This window comes from Thunnus albacares, chromosome 10 (genome assembly GCF_914725855.1).
Source record: "Thunnus albacares chromosome 10, fThuAlb1.1, whole genome shotgun sequence".
Classification (NCBI taxonomy): domain Eukaryota; kingdom Metazoa; phylum Chordata; class Actinopteri; order Scombriformes; family Scombridae; genus Thunnus; species Thunnus albacares.
This window is the reverse complement of record NC_058115.1, coordinates 24217724-24242102: the sequence shown is the minus strand read 5'-3', so window position 1 is coordinate 24242102 and position 24379 is coordinate 24217724. Positions and strand designations below refer to the sequence as shown.

The 24379-nt window shown below is 37.4% G+C and overlaps 2 protein-coding genes and 1 pseudogene across 2 annotated transcripts; 2 read left to right on the top strand and 1 right to left on the bottom strand.

The window, feature by feature from the left end:
* Positions 1-5400: 5400 nt before the first annotated feature.
* On the top strand, positions 5401-9932 carry LOC122990100. Its single transcript, XM_044363221.1, has 5 exons — positions 5401-5408; positions 5576-5973; positions 6090-6212; positions 6609-6670; positions 9909-9932. The coding sequence occupies exons 1-5, from the start codon at positions 5401-5403 to the stop codon at positions 9930-9932; spliced, it is 615 nt and encodes a 204-aa protein (XP_044219156.1).
* Positions 9933-14596: 4664 nt separating this feature from the next.
* Positions 14597-18584, top strand: LOC122990099. The gene is made up of 5 exons (XM_044363220.1): positions 14597-14639; positions 14800-15123; positions 15320-15682; positions 15799-15921; positions 18475-18584. The coding sequence occupies exons 1-5, from the start codon at positions 14597-14599 to the stop codon at positions 18582-18584; spliced, it is 963 nt and encodes a 320-aa protein (XP_044219155.1).
* A 3403-nt stretch (positions 18585-21987) lies between these two features.
* LOC122990098 lies at positions 21988-23102 on the bottom strand (annotated as a pseudogene).
* Positions 23103-24379: the final 1277 nt, after the last annotated feature.

The window sequence follows — 24379 nt, the reverse complement described above, 5'->3', positions numbered from 1 at the left end:
CACTAGACTGCTGGATTGTATTTCATTGATCACACCAACACAGCACTGTTTTCAGTCTGAATGCAGCTGAGGACTTCCTTTATGTTGCTGAACAACAAGAAAAAGTTGAAAAAGAAAAGTGACACCTTATTGACAACAGGAAACAGAAACTTACAAACATACATAGACAGTGTGTCACAGCTTGGTATCCCTGGCTCTACTGGAGGTGCTGGCTGATGACACACTCAGGCTGGGAGACCGACGCCGTGCTGCCTTAAATATTTGGTCAGATATGATGTGCAACCTGACTTACGGCTAATTAGCTTCCCACATGCATTGTACTTTGCCTTTTCATTGAAGTGAAGACACACTTTACAGCGTTTACCGCGGTCCATCTTTCTCTCAATATTGTTGTGATGTTAGCCATGCATGCTCATATGTAAACAAACAAGCTGTTGCGTTGATGCATAACGGAGATAGGTCCTTGCAGATATGTAACGTGTTTGGGAACTGATAAGTAGAATCGAAATCGAAAATTTCTTAATGATTCATTGGGAATCTAAATTTTGGAACCAGTTCTCGATGCCCAACCCTAGTGTACTCATGAGTTAAATGTTGATACTGTTGATAATATTGAGCACTTGCATCTGTTTGTGGTTGTTTTGTTTTGTTTTGTTTTTATCTTGGCTAAATATTAAATATTAACCCTTACTTAAAAAAATCACTTAATTGTTGACAAACTTAGGACAGTCATAGTCTATCACATATTATTGTTGCCTTTCATACATATCAGCTATATCATGTCAATTTTATCTTTTTTCTTTAATTGTATTAACACAAAATTTTGTGTTTGAAAACTGTTTGTTGTCTCAATCTGAATTTATTTACTGTTGCAATAAAAATTCTTAAACTAAATGGCTCAAATTCTTTCTATGTGTAATACTAACTGTGTTTTGAGAATGAAACACATTCACTTTGGCAAAATGAAAAAATAAGTAAACTTGGCACCAAACAGAATAAAATAACATAAATACTGTGGAATGAAATAGCAGAGTCTCATCTGGATCCTGATGTCTGAAGAAAACTTAACAAAACAGAACACAAACTACTCTTTTCCCTTTAGAACATGTACCAGATCAAGTGTTACTGTGGAAATTAAGAAGTCATGGTTTCATATTTGAGTCAAATTGATCAATTCATACTATTTGGACATTTCAGTTTTAGACATTTTAATACAGTTCATGGACCTACAGACATCCTCCCTGCTTAATAGCCCTAAGAGAGTACTCCATTGTAGCTTCTTTAGCTCATTGTTTTGGTTTTTGGCCCACAAATTCTTTGGCAAACAGAATGAAGAGTAAAGTGTCTGAAGAGAATTTTTAGCTTTTACTTTTTGTTTAAGTAGTTGAATATTTTATTTTAGATTTTTATTTCTGAATCATGATAATACTCTACTTCAGTGATTTACAGCCAGGGCATACCTCTGCAGGTAAGTGTTTCTCACATCAGATACATGTGTATGTGTAGGTTCCCTATACATGTTGAGGAACCTGACCGCCTCAGATCTAAGCAGCCACCTCTGGAGGTTTAGAAATGGTCCACTCATACTTCATGTCCTCAAACTTTCCAACAATTGCAAGAAAAATACTCCGAATGTCAGGCTAACATCTTTCAGTCAGACATTCTTGTTTGGCCGCCCCGCCACATTTAGCTCTTCGTGTCTGAATGCACTGAACCTGTCTGTCACTATTTCTTCTTTCCTGCAGAGAACAGCCTGAACAAAGCCCTGCCTCCCACTCATAGCCTCGTCAAGCAGCTTATTCTGCCATTGACTCTTGTTTGGTGTTTGGTGGATTGGATGATTGAAGTTTGAAGAAACAAGACAATACTGGCAATTTCACAATTTATTCATTTAACAGACAGGAGCCTCAGTAGCGTGTGGAAGAACCATACACAGCCAAGACAGCCTGGCACCTCCTCCTCATGCTGGTCACCAGCCTGGTCACACACTGCTGTAGGATGGCATCCCATTCTTCTACCAGCATTTGTCGCAAGTCAGCCAACGTGGTTGTGTTGGTCACTCTGGCACGAACAGCACACCCAAGCTGATCCCACAAGTGTTCAATGGGGTTGAGGTCAAGACTGCTGGCAGGCCATTTCATCTTCTCCACTCCCAAAGTCTGGAGGTAGTCTCTGATAAATCTCGCTCTGTGGGGGCAAGCGTTGTCATCATGGAGGATAGAGTTTGGTCCCAGACTGTGGAGATATGGGATTGCCACTGGTTGCAGAATCTCATCTCGATATCTCTCTGCATTGAGATTGCCTCCAATGATGACAAGCCTCGTTTTGTCCATTGAGGGAAAGCCCCACACCATCACACTGCCTCCACCAAAAGATGTTACTTTATCACCTCAGAGCCGGATCAAATGCATCTCATCCAGACTTCATCTACACTGATGGAAGTCGTGATGAATGTAGAAATAAAACTGGCATTCACTCGTCTCCAAATGATGTTTGTCATGTAAGGCTGACTTCCTGTTGTCAGTAGGTGGCGCTATGATTATGACTCAATATTGACATGTAGTTGTGTTCAGGCCTGGACTCTTATCAAGCATGAGAAATCTGGGGCAGACTGGACAATGTAAAGTGGAGATACAACAACTTCCTTTTTAATGCCCCAAACATATTTTTGGCAAAATTTACCGGCCCACCACACCAAGGGCATTCCATGAAAATGAAAAAGCTTTGCAATTTAGCATCGTAAAGGTCTTTAGATATCACCTACCAAATTTGAAATTGCTCGGATTAATCTCTAGGAGGAGTTCATTAAAGTACAATGCCTGTAAATGGCTTCACTTTGCGGAAAAAATGTGAAGTAGATTTGAAATGTCTGACTTCCTGTTGGACTTAAGGTATGGCTCCAAGAGGCTGTTTTTAAGTCAGGAGATTGTACATCAGCGTGCGCAATTTCATACATCTATGTCAAATTTAAAGGTGGGAGCTTTGACTTTGAAATTTTCTAGGGGGCACCCTCAAGCCATTTTGTCACACCCAACCCCAAGATCTGTATCAGATATCAAGTTACTCCACATCTGATGAATGTGCAAAGATTAGTGAGTTTTTGAGTACGCCTAAAACCACAAAAATCCTAAAAGCAATTAGGGGACACTATAGAACCAACATGCCACGTGATACTAATTGAAATATTTACTAGTTCAAACATAGGTGCAAAGATTCATGAGTTTTTGCAAATCCTAAGGCCTCAAACGTGTTCAGTTGGGAGAAAAAAATTGAAAAAATATGTATCATGTCAGAGCATTGAGAGTAATGAACCCACCAAATTTTATGAACATCAAAGAAACTTTGTTCCAAAATGGCCTAGCGCTTGGGGGTGGAGCCCACTGGCCACACCCAAGCCCAATCACTAGAGAACTTTGCAATTTCTCCCAGTTCTGAGGTGTGTGCCAATTTTCATGAGTTTTCAAGAATCCCAAGGCCCCCAAAAATGGTATGTGTGCTGATTTCTTGAGGAATCTGACCTGGTGGCAGGCGTTTAGAATAACTGTATAGAAATAGCCAGTCTTCTTGTTGATGGTCTCATTTGCTCATGTAGGTCATAAAGAAGCATCAGAGGCATCATGAGACTGTTTCATAACCAGTTAAAGGTTTCCTCGTAGTAACTCTAAGTTGATATGATGAACTTCTTCGCTAGTTGCTTATTTACATTCTCATTATTGTTCATTTGGATTCATGTTTCTGGATATCTGGTGAATATAAGTCCAATATTGACTCTTTTAGCTCTATTTATCATTTCAACCAACTCCTGAGGGAAATATTTGGCTCTTTTGCTGCTAAATGCTCCACTATGTTCACCAGCTAGTTGCTAACTGTGTCTGTTTGACATTTGATGCTGAGCAGGTAGTACACAGTGGGTATTTAGCGCTTTTTTTTTTGGCGCTGTCAGAACAGTGAGATCAAACCAAAAGTTGCAAATCAGACAGCTAAACAATGACCTAAAACTTATTATGAAGCCCCATAAAACCAAGATTCACAGAAGGTTCATCAGTACGAGTGATGCCTCTCACATTACACATTGTTATTTGACACAGTATAAATTTTATATGTTGATCTGTAGATGCAGAGCAAGGGTCTGGCACAACTTCACTTACTTCCAAGGTTCGCGGAGAAAGGAAAGAAGTCTAGAGGATGAGAACTCAAGCAACACTTGTAGTATGAAGAACAACTTTATTAGATGACTGACGCGTCGGTCATCTAATAAAGTATACTAATAAAGTTGTTCTTCATACTACATATGTTGATGATGATGATACTTTGTTTCATCATACATGCGGGACAACGTGACTCGTGTAACATTTTACTTTTGTGAATCCAGTTTCCTTGTTTCTGTACTAGTTTGTCTTGACAATATGTTTGGTCTGACACTTGTTTATGGTATCTTGTCTTTTTCTGATTTGTAATCAATATCATCAAATATCTTCTCTGATACTGTATTTTCACATTTTCACAGTTTATTCCAGTAAAATTCTCACAGGCTACTCCTGTTTTCAACCACTGTTAAAAGTGTGTTTAGCTCACTGCAGAGCTGTGCACCTACACGCAGAGTGAGGACAGAAGCTGGACATGCTGACCAAAGATGAAAAGCACTACAAGATGAGAGCATTAATAGAAGAGTTCCCAAAATTCATAAAATCAAAAATCTTTGAGATTATCATTAAAATGACTGAGTGAATGGTGAAGAATGAGAGGTGAAATATGCTTCACAAAGACCAGAATGAGACCAATGTGACAGGAAGTGCACTTTGAATCTGTAATAACCAATCACATGCATTTCTCAGTGTGACATTCAGTGTCGTGGCCACGTCACATCACCTCCTTTACTCAGTGAAATACCAGAAAGGTTCCTAACAACAGACACTGTGAAAATGATCGTGTTATGGGTAACACTGCTTGTTCTTCATCAAGGATGTAAGTACCATCTAATTCTGTGTATTCTCTATACAACTAAGAATTTGCATGCTGACAAGATGTTTGGAGGTTCATATATCATCTTTTTGCATAATACATTTTCCACATCATACAATAATTGTTATTTACAATGTGTATTCTATATTTTCATTTCATTCAGATACGCTGATTCCAGTGATCACGGTTCAACATGGTCAACCTGCAAACTTGACATGTTTATCTAATGATGAGCTCAACAGTAAACAACTCTACTGGTACAAGCAGAGTGCCGGTGATACTCTGAAATTAATTGTGAAACTGATTAAATCTGCAACACCTGAGTATGCACCAGAGTTTAATTCCACAAGATTGAAGGTACGTAAAGATAAGAATTTTGTTAACCTGACCATTTTGAGGACAACCCAAGAAGACGAGGGAATGTACCATTGTGCAGTCATGGACTGGTTTGATCCTGAATGGAGCGGGACATATTTATTAGTTAAAGGTAATACTGTGATCTATCTTACTTTAACTTTAAAGTGTCACTAAATTTCCTAATTTCATTACAAAACTTATATACATATATATATTTATATATATTTCAATAACTGTTTTCAAAATGTGTGTGGAGGTCTCTAATTTTTAACGTAGTTTTGCATTGCATAGGAAACACTGAAAGGACATCAAACTATACTGTTGTTCAGTGGCCGACAGTGTCTGATCCAGTCCGTCCAGGAGACTCTGTGACTCTCCAGTGTTCAGTCCTCTCTGAATACAAGAACAAGACGTGTCCAGGAGTACACAGTGTTTACTGGTACAGAGCCGGATCAGATGCATCTCACCCAGACTTCATCTACACTGATGGAAGTCGTGATGAATGTAGAAAGAAAACTGGCATTCACTCGTCTCCAAAGAGCTGTGTCTATCGCTTCTCTAAAAACGTCAGCTCCTCTGATGATGGGACTTATTACTGTGCTGTGGCCACATGTGGAGAGATATTATTTGGAAATGGAACTAAACTGGAACTTGGTATGATTTAGTGTTCAATAATGAAAGTAATACTTAAATTATGTTGATAACATCATGATTGATAAGTCTCTTTAATCTTTGATACATCTTTCTTTTTGTGTGTGTTTGTTTTCTAGTGCAAACAACACATTCACTATTTATTGGAATAGTGATATTAATAGTCTGCTTGACCATTTCTGTTGTTGCAATTGTCGTCCTCATCTGCAACCGAAGTCTAAGAGTACGTGAACAAAATAAAGGTAAGTGTTGAAACAAACTAAATGCTACCTTTATGTTGAAAACATGTTCTGATGTATGACATATTCATTTATTTATACATTTTATGTACAAGTTTGGACAAACCTTTACAGTATATGTTCTTGGGTAGAATCACGTCTTATTGTATATTATTTATGAACTTTTGAACAACAGCAACATGCATTCAAAAGACAAACATTTAAGTCTTCATAGAGGTTGTTTTTCCTTTGTGTACCTCATTTAACTCTCTGACTATATTTTATATGAATAATCAAAGAAAATGTCCACTTTTACGATTTTTATTTTATGACATTATACTTAATATTATATATTAAGAAGTCAGATTAAGTTTCTTTATCTAATCAAATGTTTATTGTTATGATTTCATTAATTTTTAGGAATGGAAAGCACTATTTCAGAAGCTCGACATGACAACTTGCGCCAACAAAGACATGATATTGTGAGTGAAAAAACAAAATGAAATGTATTGTTATTTCATTAAAGGCACCGTATATATATCACTTTATATATATAACCATTGTATTTGCTGCACAGATTGAAGCTGAAGACAAAATGAACACTGCAACAAATTTCCCAGAAAGAAAAGCAACGAGAAGAAGAAAGAAGAAAGAGTTTTCAGACGACAGTGTGTACTCTACGGTTGAGTATCGTCTGAATTTTATCGATTCTGATTCCGTTTCTGATTAACGATTCCCAGTTTCTAGTCCAATGTGGTAAAAAAATGAAATGTTTAAATAACAAAAATATCTTCATTCTTTTAAGCGTTTACTATGACTTTTATTGTTTCATTAAAATAAGTCAGTTCAAAGACATGCCACATGTGCGCACTGCTGAATAGGGTTGCAGCGTGATAACTTTCCAGAGTTGTTAAATCCAGTCTGTGAGTATAACAAACCGCTGTGCAGTGTTTTTCTGATCAGCCTTTAAACGCAATAATCTGTTCCCCCCACTAGACTGCTGGATTGTATTTCATTGATCACACCAACACAGCACTGTTTTCAGTCTGAATGCAGCTGAGGACTTCCTTTATGTTGCTGAACAACAAGAAAAAGTTGAAAAAGAAAAGTGACACCTTAATGACAACAGGAAACAGAAACTTACATACATACATAGACAGTGTGTCGCAGCTTGGTATCCCTGGCTCTACTGGAGGTGCTGGCTGATGACACACTCGGGCTGGGAGACCGGTGCCATGCTGCCTTAAATATTTGGTCAGATTTGATGTGCAACCTGACTTACAGCTAATTAGCTTCCCACATGCATTGTACTTTGCCTTTTCATTTTCTTAAATAAAGTGAAGACACACTTTAGAGCGTTTACCGTGGTCCATCTTTCTCTCAATATTGTTGTGATGTTAGCCATGCATGCTCATATGTAAACAAACAAGCTGTTGCGTTGATGCATAACGGAGATAGGTCCTTGCAGATATGTAACGTGTTTGGGAACTGATAAGTGGAATCGAAATTAAAATTTCTTAATGATTCATTAGGAATCTAAATTTTGGAACCAGTTCTCGATGCCCAACCCTAGTGTACTCATGAGTTAAATGTTGATACTGTTGATAATATTGAGCACTTGCATCTGTTTGTGGTTGTTTTATTTTGTTTTGTTTTTATCTTGGCTAAATATTACATATTAATCCTTACTCAAAAAAATCACTTAATTGTTGACAAACTTAGGACAATCATAGTCTATCACATATTATTGTTGCCTTTCTTACATATCAGCTATTTCATGTCAATTTTATCTTTTTCTTTAATTGTATTAACACAACATTTTGTTTGAAAACTGCTTGTTGTCTCAATCTGAAATTATTTACTGTTGCAATAAAAATTCTTAAACTAAATGGCTCAAATTCTTTCTATGTGTAATACTAACTGTGTTTTGAGAATGAAACACATTCACTTTGGCAAAATGAAAAAATAAGTAAACTTGGCACCAAACAGAATAAAATAACATAAATACTGTAGAATGAAATAGCAGAGTCTCATCTGGATCCTGATGTCTGAAGAAAACTTAACAAAACAGAACACAAACTATTCTTTTCCCTTTAGAACATGTACCAGATCAAGTGTTACTGTGGAAATTAAGAAGTCATGGTTTCATATTTGAGTCAAATTGATCAATTCATACTATTTGGACATTTCAGTTTTAGACATTTTAATACAGTTTATGGACCTACAGACATCCTCCCCGCTTAATAGCCCTAAGAGAGTACTCCATTGTAGCTTCTTTAGCTCATTGTTTTGGTTTTTGGCCCACAAATTCTTTGGCAAACAGAATGAAGAGTAAAGTGTCTGAAGAGAGTTTTTAGCTTTTACTTTTTGTTTAAGTAGTTGAATATTTTATTTTAGATTTTTATTTCTGAATCATGATAATACTCTACTTCAGCGATTTACAGCCAGGGCATACCTCTGCAGGTAAGTGTTTCTCACATCAGATACATGTGTATGTGTAGGTTCCCTATACATGTTGAGGAACCTGACCACCTCAGATCTAAGCAGCCACCTCTGGAGGTTTAGAAATGGTCCACTCATACTTCATGTCCTCAAACTTTCCAACAACTGAAAAAAAAATACTCCGAATGTCAAGCTAACATCTTTCAGTCAGACATTCTTGTTTGACCGCCCCGCCACAGTTAGCTCTTCGTGTCTGAATGCACTGAACCTGTCTGTCACTATTTCTTCATTCCTGCAGAGAACAGCCTGAACAAAGCCCTGCCTCCCACTCATAGCCTCGTCAAGCAGCTTATTCTGCCATTGACTCTTGTTTGGTGTTTGGTGGATTGGATGATTGAAGTTTGAAGAAACAAGACAATACTGGCAATTTCACAGTTTATTCATTTAACAGACAGGAGCCTCAGTAGCGTGTGGAAGAACCATACACAGCCACGACAGCCTGGCACCTCCTCCTCATGCTGGTCACCAGCCTGGTCACACACTGCTGTGGGATGGCATCTCATTCTTCAACCATCATTTGTCGCAAGTCAGCCAACGTGGTTGTGTTGGTCACTCTGGCACGAACAGCACACCCAAGCTGATCCCACAAGTGTTCAATGGGGTTGAGGTCAAGACTGCTGGCAGGCCATTACATCTTCTCCACTCCCAAAGTCTGGAGGTAGTCTCTGATAAATCTCGCTCTGTGGGGGCAAGCGTTGTCATCATGGAGGATAGAGTTTGGTCCCAGACTGTGGAGATATGGGATTGCCACTGGTTGCGGAATCTCATCTCGATATACCTCTGCATTGAGATTGCCTCCAATGACGACAAGCCTCGTTTTTCCAGTGAGGGAGATGCCGCCCCACACCATCACACTGCCCCCACCAAAAGATGTTCCTCTATCACCTCAGAGCCGGATCAAATGCATCTCATCCAGACTTCATCTACACTGATGGAAGTCGTGATGAATGTAGAAATAAAACTGGCATTCACTCGTCTCCAAAGAGCTGTGTCTATCGCTTCTCTAAAAACATCAGCTCCTCTGATGATGGGACTTATCATTGTGCTGTGGCCACATGTGGAGAGATATTATTTGGAAATGGAACTAAACTGGAACTTGGTATGATTTAGTGGTCAATAATGAAAGTAATACTCAAATTGTGTTGATAACATCATGATTGATTAGTCTCTTTAAGAGACATTGATACATCTTCCTTTTTGTGTGTGTTTGTTTTCTAGTGCAAACAACACATTGACTATTAGAGAAATATGCATACGTATTATTTTCATCAGATTTAACAAGCTGTGCGTACATATGGTTTTGTTTTATTTATTCATTGAGGAGCTGAGCACACATGCACAAGCCTCATTTCCACTCCCACAGTGAGCCTTAAATGGATGAAGACGCACACTGAACCAACTGTTTTCATATCAACATGATGCCTGCTTCAACAGTCTGTACAGCTGTCAGTGATACAAACGGGAAAAGAAAAGTGCCGTTTCACCGATTGTGTTGCATCGGAGAGGTTTTCCAACAGCAGAACGGCTGTCATTACGTGCGAACACTGTTTTTACAGACTTTCCCCCAACAGAAAAAGAAAAAAACTCTCAATGTCAGGCTAACATCTTTCAGTCATCTTTCCTATTTGAGTGTCACAGCAAATTTAGACTCATGGTGTCTGGATCAGGTGAAAATGTTCAACCCTAATCATCTATCACTAACTTTAGAAATGTTAAAAATGTACTTAAACACCGTAGTCCACTGCTAGGCTATACAATTCTCAATGCTAACTTTAGAAGATTCAGTTTACTGTAGGAAATTATCATCTTGGTCGTGACCTGGACTTTTAGGAACCTGTAAGGACATGGACAAAACCGAAAGGTCACGGTGGGATTTTTTTTCAGTTAAAGTTACCGATTGTGACCACAATGCAAGTGTACATTTTAAAATAACATTTTTAATATGTTTTTCTTACATTATTCAGAATTTGACAGATTATTCATGATCAATCTGACAAGAAATAATAATAATTAAAACTGCAAGCAGTGACGAACGGGCCCTTGCACCCGTCAGAGTGAGTAGCAGCCATGGTTTCAATACTGGAGGTCTGTTGACTCAGCTCTGAATTTTCAGGATTATCGGACACTGTGTGAATTGGTAAAATATTATTTCTTTTGTGCAGTATGTGGTGCTTGAGTTGACATATTGGTAACTGTGTATACATTTGAGGAACAATGTGTCACTTAGGCTTCACTTCCTGTTGCCTGTAGGCAATACTACACAAGTGAAATATTAATGAAGTAATACATTTATCAGAGGACAACTGACATGGATATACATTTTCATGAATATCGGACATTGCATGTAAGAGATAACTATCAGTTTCTGTGTCCACTATGTGGTGCTAGAGAACACCCACTAATTATATGTCATGTTGTTGTATATCATGTGTAGACCACACCATATAAATTTCCTGTAAATCGGATGATGTTTGTCATGTAAGACTGACTTCCTGTTGTCAGTAGGTGGCGCTATGATTATGATTCAATATTGACATGTAGTTGTGTTCAGGCCTGGACTCTTATCAAGCATGAGAAATCTGGGGCAGACTGGACAATATAAAGTCCAGATACAACAACTTCCTTTTTAATGCCCCAAACATGTTTTTGGCAAAATTTACCGGCCCTCCACACTAAGGGCACTCCATGAAAGTTAAAAAGGCTTTGCAATTTAGCATCGTAAAGCTCTTTAGATATCACTTACCATTGCTCGGATTAATCTCTAGGAGGAGTTCATTAAAGTACAATGCCTGTAAATGGCTTCACTTTGCGGAAAAAATGTGAAGTAGATTCGAAATGTCTGACTTCCTGTTGGACTTAAGGTATGGCTCCAAGAGGCTGTTTTTAAGTCAGGAGATTTTACATCAGCGTGCGCAATTTCATACATCTATGTCAAATTTAAAGGTGGGAGCTTTGACTTTGAAATTTTCTAGGGGGCACCCTCAAGCCATTTTGCCACACCCAACCCCAAGATCTGTATCAGATATCAAGTTACACCACATCTGATGAATGTGCAAAGATTAGTGAGTTTTTGAGTACCCCTAAAACCACAAAAATCCTAAAAGTAATTAGGGGGCACTATAGAACCAACGTGCCACGTGATACTAATTGAAATATTTACTAGTTCAAACATAGGTGCAAAGATTCATGAGTTTTTGCAAATCCTAAGGCCTCAAACGTGTTCAGTTGGGAGAGAAAATTTGAAAAAATATGTATTATGTCAGAACATTGAGAACAATGAACCCACCAAATTTTATGAACATCGAAGAAACTTTGTTCCAAAATGGCCTAGCGCTTGGGGGTGGAGCCCACTGGCCACACCCAAGCCCAATCACTAGAGAACTTTCTGAGGTGTGTGCCAATTTTCATGAGTTTTAAAGTATCCAAGGCCCCCAAAAATGGTATGTGTGCCGTAAAGCGTTTCATCTGATTTCTTGAGGAACCTGACCTGGTGGCAGGCATTTAGAATAACTGTATAGAAATAGCCAGTCTTCTTGCTGATGGTCTCATTTGCTCATGTAGGTCATAAAGAAGCATCAGAGGCATCATGAGACTGTTTCATAACCAAAGGTTTCCTCGTAGTAACTTTAAGTTGATATGATGAACTTGTTAGCTAGTTGCTTATTTACAGATCCAGCAGTTATGGAGCAACATTATTATTCATTTGGAGTCATGTTTCTGGATATCTGGTGAATATAAGTCCAATATTGACTCTTTTAGCTCTATTTATCATTTCAACCAACTCTTGAGGGAAATATTTGGTTCTTTTGCTGCTAAATGCTCCACTATGTTCACCATATAGTTGCTAACTGTGCCTGTTTGTCATTTGGTGCTGAGCAGGTGGTACACAGTGGATATTACATACTACATATGTTGATCTGTTCCAATCATCATACATGTGGGACAACGTGACTTGTGTAACATTTTACTTTTGTGAATCCAGTTTCCTTGTTTCTGTACTAGTTCGTCTTTACAATATGTTTGGCCTGACACTTGTTTATGGTATCTTGTCTTTTTCTGATTTGTAATCAATATCATCAAATATCTTTTCTGATACTGTATTTTCACATCTTCACCGTTTGTTCCAGTAAAATCCTCACAGGCCACTCCTGTCTTCAACCACTGTTAAAAGTGTGTTTAGCTCACTGCAGAGCTGTGCACCTACACGCAGAGTGAGGACAGAAGCTGGACATGCTGACCAAAGATGAAAAGCACTACAAGATGAGAGCAGTATTAAAAGAGTTCCCAAAATTCATTAAAAAAAAAATCTTTGAGATTATCATTAAAATGACTGAGTGAATGGTGAAGAATGAGAGGTGAAATATGCTTCACAAAGACCAGAATGAGACCAATGTGACAGGAAGTGCACTTTGAATCTGTAATAACCAATCACATGCATTTCTCTGTGTGACATTCAGTGTCGTGACCACGTCACATCACCTCCTTTACTCAGTGAAATACCAGAAAGGTTCCTAACAAGAGACATTGTGAAGATGATCGTGTTATGGGTAACACTGCTTGTTCTTCATCAAGGATGTAAGTATCATCTAATTCTGTGCATTCTCTATACAACTAAGAATTTGCATGCCAACAAGATGTTTGGAGTTTCATATATCAGCTTTTTGCATAATACATTTTCTACATCATACAATAATTGTTATTTACAATGTGAATTCTATATTTTCATTTCATTCAGATACGCTGGTTCCAGTGATCACGGTTCAACATGGTCAACCTGCAACTTTGACATGTGCTTTATCTAATAATGAGTTCAGCAAAAAAGAACTCTACTGGTACAAGCAGAGTGCCGGTGATACTCTGAAATTAATTGTGAAAGTGATTAGATCTGCAAATCCTGAGTATGGATCAGAGTTTTCTTCCACAAGATTGAAGGTACGTAAAGATAAGAATTTTGTTAACCTGACCATTTTGAGGACAACCCAAGAAGACAAGGGAATGTACCATTGTGGAATCACAGAGTGGACTAATCCACTCATTCATTCATACTGGCTTGTACCAGTAGAGTTCTTTTTTGCTGAACTCATTATTAGATAAAGCACATGTCAAAGTTGCAGGTTGACCATGTTGAACCGTGATCACTGGAACCAGCGTATCTGAATGAAATGAAAATATAGAATTCACATTGTAAATAACAATTATTGTATGATGTAGAAAATGTATTATGCAAAAAGCTGATATGTGAAACTCCAAACATCTTGTTGGCATGCAAATTCTTAGTTGTATAGAGAATGCACAGAATTAGATGATACTTACATCCTTGATGAAGAACAAGCAGTGTTACCCATAACACGATCATCTTCCTTGTTTCTGTACTAGTTCGTCTTTACAGTATGTTTGGTCTGACACTTGTTTATGGTGTCTTGTCTTTTTCTGATTTGTAATCAATATCATCAAATATCTTTTCTGATACTGTATTTTCACAGTTTCACAGTTTGTTCCAGTAAAATCCTCACAGGCTACTCCTGTTTTCAACCACTGTTAAAAGTGTGTTTAGCTCGCTGCAGAGTTTTGCACCTACACGCAGAGTGAGGACAGAAGCTGGACATGCTGACCAAAGATGAAAAGCACTACAAGATGAGAGCATTAATAGAAGAGTTCCCAAAATTCATAAAATCAAAAATCTTTGAGATTATCATTAAAATGACTGAGTGAATGGTGAAGAATGAGAGGTGAAATATGCTTCACAAAGACCAGAATGAGACCAATGTGACAGGAAGTGCACTTTGAATCTGTGACAACCAATCACATGCATTTCTCAGTGTGACATTCAGTGTCGTGGCCACGTCACATCACCTCCTTTACTCAGTGAAATACCAGAAAGGTTCCTAACAAGAGACAATGTGAAGATGATCGTGTTATGGGTAACACTGCTTGTTCTTCATCAAGGATGTAAGTACCATCTAATTCTGTGCATTCTGTATACAACTAAGAATTTGCATGCTGACAAGATGTTTGGAGGTTCATATATCAGCTTTTTGCATAATGCATTTGGTACATCATACAATAATTGTTATTTACAATGTGTATTCTATATTTTCATTTCATTCAGATACGTTGATTCCAGTGATCACGGTTCAACATGGTCAACCTGCAAACTTGACATGTTTATCTAATGATGAGCTCAACAGTAAACAACTCTACTGGTACAAGCAGAGTGCCGGTGATACTCTGAAATTAATTGTGAAACTGATTAAATCTGCAACACCTGAGTATGCACCAGAGTTTAATTCCACAAGATTGAAGGTACGTAAAGATAAGAATTTTGTTAACCTGACCATTTTGAGGACAACCCAAGAAGACGACGGAATGTACCATTGTGCAGTCATGGAGTGGATTGATCTTGAATGGAGCGGGACATATTTAATGGTTAAAGGTAATACTGTGATCTATCTTACTTTAACTTCAATGTGTCACTAAATTTCCTAATTTCATTACAAAACTTATATATATATATATATATATATATATATATATATATATATATATATATATATATATATATTTCAATAACTGTTTTCAAAATGTGTGTGGAGGTCTCTAATTTTTTAACATAGTTTTGCATTGCATAGGAAACACTGAAAGGACGTCAAACTATACTGTTGTTCAGTGGCCGACAGTGTCTGATCCAGTCCGTCCAGGAGTGTCTGTGACTCTCCAGTGTTCAATCCTCTCTGACTACAAGAACAAGACGTGTCCAGGAGTACACAGTGTTTACTGGTTCAGAGCCGGATCAGATGCATCTCACCCAGACTTCATCTACACTGATGGAAGTCCTGATGAATGTAGAAATAAAACTGGCATTCACTCGTCTCCAAAGAGCTGTGTCTATCGCTTCTCTAAAAACGTCAGCTCCTCTGATGATGGGACTTATTACTGTGCTGTGGCCACATGTGGAGAGATATTATTTGGAAATGGAACTAAACTGGAACTTGGTATGATTTAGTGCTCAATAATGAAAGTAATACTTAAATTATGTTGATAACATCATGATTGATAAGTCTCTTTAATCTTTGATACATCTTTCTTTTTGTGTGTGTTTGTTTTCTAGTGCAAACAACACATTCACTATTTATTGGAATAGTGATATTAATAGTCTGCTTGACCATTTCTGTTGTTGCAATTGTCATCCTCGTCTGCAACCGAAGTCTAAGAGTACGTGAACAATATAAAGGTAAGTGTTGTAACAAATTAAATGCTTCTTTTATACTGAAAACATGCTCTGATGTATGACATCTTCATTTATTTATGCATTTTATGGACAAGTTCAGACAAACTTTTACAGTAGTAATGTTCTTGGGTAAAATTACGTCTTATTGTATATCATTAATGAACTTTTGAACAACAGCAGCGACATACATTCAAAAGACAAACATTTAAGTCTTCATAGAAGTTGTTTTTCCTTTGAGTACCTCATTTAACTCTCTGACTATATTTTATATGAATAATCATTTTTATGACATTATATTCTTACTAAGAAGTCAGTTAAGTTCCTTTATGTAATCAATTGTTTATTGTTATGATTTCATTCATTTTTAGGAATGGAAAGCACTATTTCAGAAGCTCGACATGACAACTTGCGCCAACAAACACATGATATTGTGAGTGAAAAAACAAAATGAAATGTATTGTTATTCCACTAAAGGCATTATATATATATGTCAGTTTATATATATAACCATTGTATTTGCTGCACAGACTGAAGCTGAAGACAAAATTAACTACACTGCAATGAATTTCCCAGAAAGAAAAGCAACGAGAAGAAGAAAGAAGAAAGAGTTTTCAGACAACAGTGTGTACTCTACGGTTGAGTATCGCCTGAATTTTATCGATTCTGATTCCATTTCTGCTTAACGATTCCCAGTTTCTATTCCAATGTGGTAAAAAAAAAGAGGTCAAATGTTTAAATAACAAAAATATCTTCATTCTTTTAAGCGTTTACTATGACTTTTATTGTTTCATTTAAATAAGTCATTTCAAGGTCTTTTTAACTGAACTTTCTGCTTTTGTCCGGAAGACGTTCCGTCTCATCTTTCCTTCAATGACATAGTGTGCTGTCACTTTTTTGGAGGTCTGCAGACACAGACATGCCACATGTGCGCACTAGTGAACAGGTTTGTGGTGTGATCATTTTCCAGAGTTGTTAAATCCAGTCTGTGAGTATAACAAACCGCTGTGCAGTGTTTTTCTGATCAGCCTTTAAACACAATAATCTGTTCCCCCCACTAGACTGCTGGATTGTATTTCATTGATCACACCAACACAGCACTGTTTTCAGTCTGAATGCAGCTGAGGACTTCCTTTATGTTGCTGAACAACAAGAAAAAGTTGAAAAAGAAAAGTGACACTTTATTGACAACAGGAAACAGAAACTTACAAACATACATAGACAGTGTGTCGCAGCTCGGTATCCCTGGCTCTACTGGAGGTGCTGGCTGATGTCACACTCGGGCTGGGAGACCGGCGCCATGCTGCCTTAAATATTTGGTCAGATTTGATGTGCAACCTGACTTACAGCTAATTAGCCTCCCACATGCATTGTACTTTGCCTTTTCATTTTCTTAAATAAAGTGAAGACACACTTTACAGCGTTTACTGCGGTCCATCTTTCTCTCAATATTGTTGTGATAGCCATGCATGCTCATATGTAAACAAACAAGCTGTTGCGTTGATGCATAACGGAGATAGGTCCTTGTAGATATGTAACGTGTTTGGGAACTGATAAGTGGAATCGAAATTAAAATTTCTTAATGATTCATTGGGAATCTAAATTTTGGAACCAGTTCTCGATGCCCAACCCTAGTGTACTCATGAGTTAAATGTTGATACTGTTGATAATATTGAGCACTTGCATCTGTTTGTGGTTGTTTTGTTTTGTTTTTATCTTGGCTAAATATTAAATATTAACCCTTACTTAAAAAAATCACTTAATTGTTGACAAACTTAGGACAGTCATAGTCTATCACATATTATTGTTGCCTTTCTTACATATCAGCTATATCGTGTCAATTTTATCTTTTTTCTTTAATTGTATTAACACAAAATTTTGTTTGAAAACTGCTTGTTGTCTCAATCTGAATTTATTTACTGTTGCAATAAAAATTCTTAAACTAAATGGCTCAAATTCTTTCTATGTGTAATACTAACTGTGTTTTGAGAATGAAAGAGATTCACTTTGGCAAAATGAAAAAATAAGTAAACTTGGCACCAAACAGAATAAAATAATATAAATACTGTAGAATGAAATAGCAGAGTCTCATCTGGATCCTGATGTCTGAAGAAAACTTAACAAAACAGAACACAAACTACTCTTTTCCCTTTAGAACATGTACCAGATCAAGTGTTACTGTGGAAATTAAGAAGTCATGGTTTCATATTTGAGTCAAATTGATCAATTCATACTATTTGGACATTTCAGTTTAAGACATTTTAATACAGTTTATGGACCTACAGACATCCTCCCTGCTTAATAGCCCTAAGAGAGTACTCCATTGTAGCTTCTTTAGCTCATTGTTTTGGTTTTTGGCCCACAAATTCTTTGGCAAACAGAATGAAGAGTAAAGTGTCTGAAGAGAGTTTTTAGCTATTACTTTTTGTTTAAGTAGTTGAATATTTTATTTTAGATTTTTATTTCTGAATCATGATAATACTCTACTTCAGTGATTTACAGCCAGGGCATACCTCTGCAGGTAAGTGTTTCTCACATCAGATACATGTGTATGTGTAGGTTCCCTATACATGTTGAGGAACCTGACCGCCTCAGATCTAAGCAGCCACCTCTGGAGGTTTAGAAATGGTCCACTCATACTTCATGTCCTCAAACTTTCCAACAATTGAAAAAAAATACTCCGAATGTCAAGCTAACATCTTTCAGTCAGACAGTCTTGTTTGACCGCCCCGCCAAATTTAGCTCTTCGTGTCTGAATTCACTGAACCTGTCTGTCACTATTTCTTCTTTCCTGCTGAGAACAGCCTGAACAAAGCCCTGCCTCCCACTCGTAGCCTCGTCAAGCAGCTTATTCTACCATTGACTCTTGTTTGGTGTTTGTTGGATTGGATGATTGAAGCTTGAAGAAACAAGACATATTGGCAATTTAACAATTTATTCATTTAACAGACAGGAGCCTCAGTAGCGTGTGGAAGAACCATACACAGCCACGACAGCCTGGCACTTCCTCCTCATGCTGGTCACCAGCCTGGTCACACACTGCTGTGGGATGGCATCTCATTCTTCAACCAGCATTTGTCGCAAGTCAGCCAACGTGGTTGTGTTGGTCACTCTGGCACGAACAGCACACCCAAGCTGATCCCACAAGTGTTCAATGGGGTTGAGGTCAAGACTGTTGGCAGGCCATTACATCTTCTCCACTCCCAAAGTCTGGAGGTAGTCTCTGATAAATCTCGCTCTGTGGGGGCAAGCGTTGTCATCATGGAGGATAGAGTTTGGTCCCAGACTGTGGAGATATGGGATTGCCACTGGTTGCAGAATCTCATCTCGATATCTCTCTGCATTGAGATTGCCTCCAATGATGACAAGCCTCGTTTTTCCAGTGAGGGAGATGCCGCCCCACACCATCACACTGCCTCCACCAAAAGATGTTACTCTATCACCTCAGAGCCGGATCAAATGCATCTCATCCAGACTTCATCTACACTGATGGAAGTCCTGATGAATGTAGAAATAAAACTGGCATTTACTCGTCTCCAAAGAGCTGTGTCTATCGCTTCTCTAAAAACATCAGCTCCTCTGATGCTGGGACTTATCACTGTGCTGTGGCCACATGTGGAGAGATATTACTTGGAAATGGAACTAAACTGGAACTTGGTATGATTTAGTGGTCAATAATGAAAGTAATACTCAAATTGTGTTGATAACATCATGATTGATTAGTCTCTTTAAGAGACATTGATACATCTTCCTTTTTGTGTGTGTTTGTTTTCTAGTGCAAACAACACATTCACTATTAGAGAAATATGCATACGTAATATTTTCATCAGATTTAAAAAGCTGTGCGTACACATGGTTTTGTTTTATTTATTCATTGAGGAGCTGAGCACACATGCACAAGCCTCATTTCCACTCCCACAGTGAGCCATAAATGGATGAAGACGCACACTGAACCAACTGTTTTCATATCAACATGATGACTGCTTCAACAGTCTGTACAGCTGTCAGTGATACAAACGGGAAATGAAAAGTGCCGTTATGAATCTTTAGTCATGAATCTACACAGAGTTTTATGCATCAGGCCCCAGTCTTCTGCAGAATAACCACACACACCTCTACACACATCAGACTAGTCGGTTATAACTCGATATTGCCTTTTCATGAATGACACGTCGGGTTAGCAGGGCTCATCACAGCCCCTTTTCCAACTTCTTTTCAGAAGAAGTAGCGTCTCATGTTTTATCCTTGAGACACACTGCAGTGCTGTTGTGTAACGTTCATTTTTACACTATGTGACCATTTACGAGGTGAGAAGGCTACATTAGAGTTATGGCCGAAATAGAATTGGTCCAACCATGACTTTTTCATCTTTTAAAACTGGATGTTCCCCCCACTTCAAAACTCACTCCAGCACTGCTGGGTCTATATGTAGCTATAGATATCACCACATTTCAATAAATACAAATGTATTAAAATAAACAGATCAGTATATCTTAAATTCTGTTTTATTTTATTAAACTGCATTACAGATTGGGTTTTTATTATAGCTGCATTACAGACTGAATATCATAATTTACTGCATCTGTCTGTCAATGATGTTATTTTTTGTGAGAAAAAAAATGTTAGTGGAGCTTTGAGTTGAGATTATTTTGTCACAGCACTCTCATTGACTCAGGAGTACAAACTTCAGAGGATAGTAGGACGTTTAATAAAGTAAACTGTTTATATATATATCTATATATATCTGTATCTGTATATTATTACAGTTATTTTTATTGAAATGTGACAATATCTGTAGTACATATAGAGCCTCGGAGCCAACACTGTTGGTGCAGTCATGCAAAGTGAATGTGTGTCAGACTCAAAACACAGTTAATATTATACATGAAAAGCATTTGAGCCATTTAGTTTCAGAGTTTTTATTGCAGCAGTAAAAATTTCAGATTGAGACAACGAGTAGTTTTCAAACACAAAATTTTGTCTTAACACAATTAAAGACCAAAGATAAAATTGATACGATAAAGATGATAAAAATTATATGTAAGAAAGGCAAAAATATGTTATAGACTATGATAGTCCTAATTGTGTCAACAATATAGTGATTTTTTTGCGCAAGATTAATATTTAATATTTAGCCAAGATAAAAAATAAAACCAAAAGATCACAAACAGATGCAAGTGCTCAATATTATCAACAGTATCATCATTTAACTTGAGAGTACACACAGTCCTCTGAAAACTCTTTCTTCTTTCTTCCTCTTGTTGCTTTTCTTTCTGAGAAATTCAGTGCAGCGTAGTTCATTCTGTCATCAACTTTAGTCTGTGCAGCAAATAAAATAGTTATATATATATAAAGTGACATACAACCCTAGTGCAACCCTAATGGAATAACAATACATTTCTTTTTTTTTTTACACTCACAATATCATGTACCGGCTGACGCGAGTTGGCATGTCGAGCTTCTGAAATAGTGCTTTCCATTCCTACAAATGAATTAAATCATAAAAATAAGTATTTGATAGTTAAAGGAACTTAAACTGACTTTTTAGTGAGAGTATAATATCATGAAATTAAAAAAAATAATTTTCTTTGATTCACATAAAATATAGTCAGAGAGTTAAATGAGGTACACAAAGGAAAAACAACCTCTATGAAGTCTTAAATGTTTGTCTTTTGAATGCATGTTGCTGCTATTGTTCAACAGTTCATTAATAATTTTACCCAAAAACCTATGCTGTAAAGGTTTGTCCAAACTTGTACATAAAATGCAAAAAAAAAAAAATAAATGAATTATGTCATACATCAGAACGTGTTTTCAATGTAACAGAAGCATTTAATTTGTTACAACACTTACCTTTATATTGTTCATGTACTCTTAGACTTCGGTTGCAGATGAAGACGACATTTGCAGCAACAGAAATGGTCAAGCAGACTGTTAATATCACTATTAAAATAAATAGTGAATGTGTTGTTTGCACTAGAAAACAAACACACACAAAGAAAGATGTATAAATGTTTCTTAAAGAGACTTATCAATCATGATGTTATTGACATAATTTGAGTAATACTTTCATTATTGAAAAATCATACCAAGTTCCAGTTTAGTTCCATTTCCAAATAATATCTCTCCACATGTGGCCACAGCACAGTAATAAGTCCCATCATCAGAGACGAGTGAATGCCAGTTTTCTTTCTACATTCATCACGACTTCCATCAGTGTAGATGAGGTCTGGATGAGATGCATCTGATCCGGCCCTGAACCAGTAAACACTGTGTCCTCCTGGACACGTCTTGTTCTTGTAATCAGAGAGGATTGAACACTGGAGAGTCACAGAGTCTCCTGGACGGACTGGATCAGATACTGTCGGCCACTGAACAACAGTATAGTTTGATGTCCTTTCAGTGTTTCCTATGCAATGCAAAACACTTTTAAAAATTAGAGACCTCCACACACATTTTGAAAACAGTTATTGAAATATATATATATATATATATATATATATATATATATAAGTTTTGTAATGAAATTAGGAAATTTAGTGACACATTGAAGTTAAAGTAAGATAGATCACAGTATTACCTTTAACCATTAAATATGTCCCGCTCCATTCAAGATCAATCCACTCCATGACTGCACAATGGTACATTCCGTCGTCTTCTTGGGTTGTCCTCAAAATGGTCAGGTTAACAAAATTCTTATCTTTACGTACCTGCAATCTTGTGGAATTAAACTCTGGTGCATACTCAGGTGTTGCAGATTTAATCAGTTTCACAATTAATTTCAGAGTATCACCGGCACTCTGCTTGTACCAGTAGAGTTGTTTACTGTTGAGCTCATCATTAGATAAACATGTCAAGTTTGCAGGTTGACCATGTTGAACCGTGATCACTGGAATCAACGTATCTGAATGAAATGAAAATATAGAATACACATTGTAAATAACAATTATTGTATGATGTACCAAATGCATTATGCAAAAAGCTGATATATGAACCTCCAAACATCTTGTCAGCATGCAAATTCTTAGTTGTATACAGAATGCACAGAATTAGATGGTACTTACATCCTTGATGAAGAACAAGCAGTGTTACCCATAACACGATCATCTTCACATTGTCTCTTGTTAGGAACCTTTCTGGTATTTCACTGAGTAAAGGAGGTGATGTGACGTGGCCACGACACTGAATGTCACACTGAGAAATGCATGTGATTGGTTGTCACAGATTCAAAGTGCACTTCCTGTCACATTGGTCTCATTCTGGTCTTTGTGAAGCATATTTCACCTCTCATTCTTCACCATTCACTCAGTCATTTTAATGATAATCTCAAAGATTTTTGATTTTATGAATTTTGGGAACTCTTCTATTAATGCTCTCATCTTGTAGTGCTTTTCATCTTTGGTCAGCATGTCCAGCTTCTGTCCTCACTCTGCGTGTAGGTGCAAAACTCTGCAGCGAGCTAAACACACTTTTAACAGTGGTTGAAAACAGGAGTAGCCTGTGAGGATTTTACTGGAACAAACTGTGAAACTGTGAAAATACAGTATCAGAAAAGATATTTGATGATATTGATTACAAATCAGAAAAAGACAAGACACCATAAACAAGTGTCAGACCAAACATACTGTAAAGACGAACTAGTACAGAAACAAGGAAACTGGATTCACAAAAGTAAAATGTTACACAAGTCACGTTGTCCCGCACGTATGATGAAACAAAGTATCATTAGAACAGATCAACATATGTAGTATGAAGAACAACCGTTGCTTGAGTTCTCATCTTCTAGACTTCTACTCTGACTATATGTATTATTTTCATCAGATTTAAAAAGCTGTGCGTACACATGGTTTTGTTTTATTTATTCATTGAGGAGCTGGGCACACATGCACAAGCCTCATTTCCACTCCCACAGTGAGCCATAAATGGTGAAGACGTGCACTGAACCAGCTGTTTTCATATCAACATGATGCCTGCTTCAACAGTCTGTACAGCTGTCAGTGATACAAACGGGAAATGAAAAGTGCCGTTTCACTGATTGTGTTGCATCGGCGAGGTTTTCCAACAGCAGAATGGCTGTCATTATGTGCGACCACTGTTTTTACAGACTTTCCCCCAACAGAAAAGAAAAAAACTCTCAATGTCAGGCTAACATCTTTCAGTCATCTTTCCTATTTGAGTGTCACAGCAAATTTAGACTCATGGTGTCTGGATCAGGTGAACCCGTCTGTCTATTTCTTTTTTCCTGCTGTTAACAGCCCGAACAAAGCCCTGCCTCCCTCTCTTAGCTTCATCAATCATATCTCACTCCCCACCTTTGGCCTATGCAACCACAGTGGCTGCGCTCCTTCCAACCTGCTCACACCATAACAAACCTCCTGTTTGGTTTCCATGAAATTCTATTTTGGCCTCAAAGTGTAAGGCTGATGAAATATTGCCTAACGTAAATGTTCAACCCTAATCATCT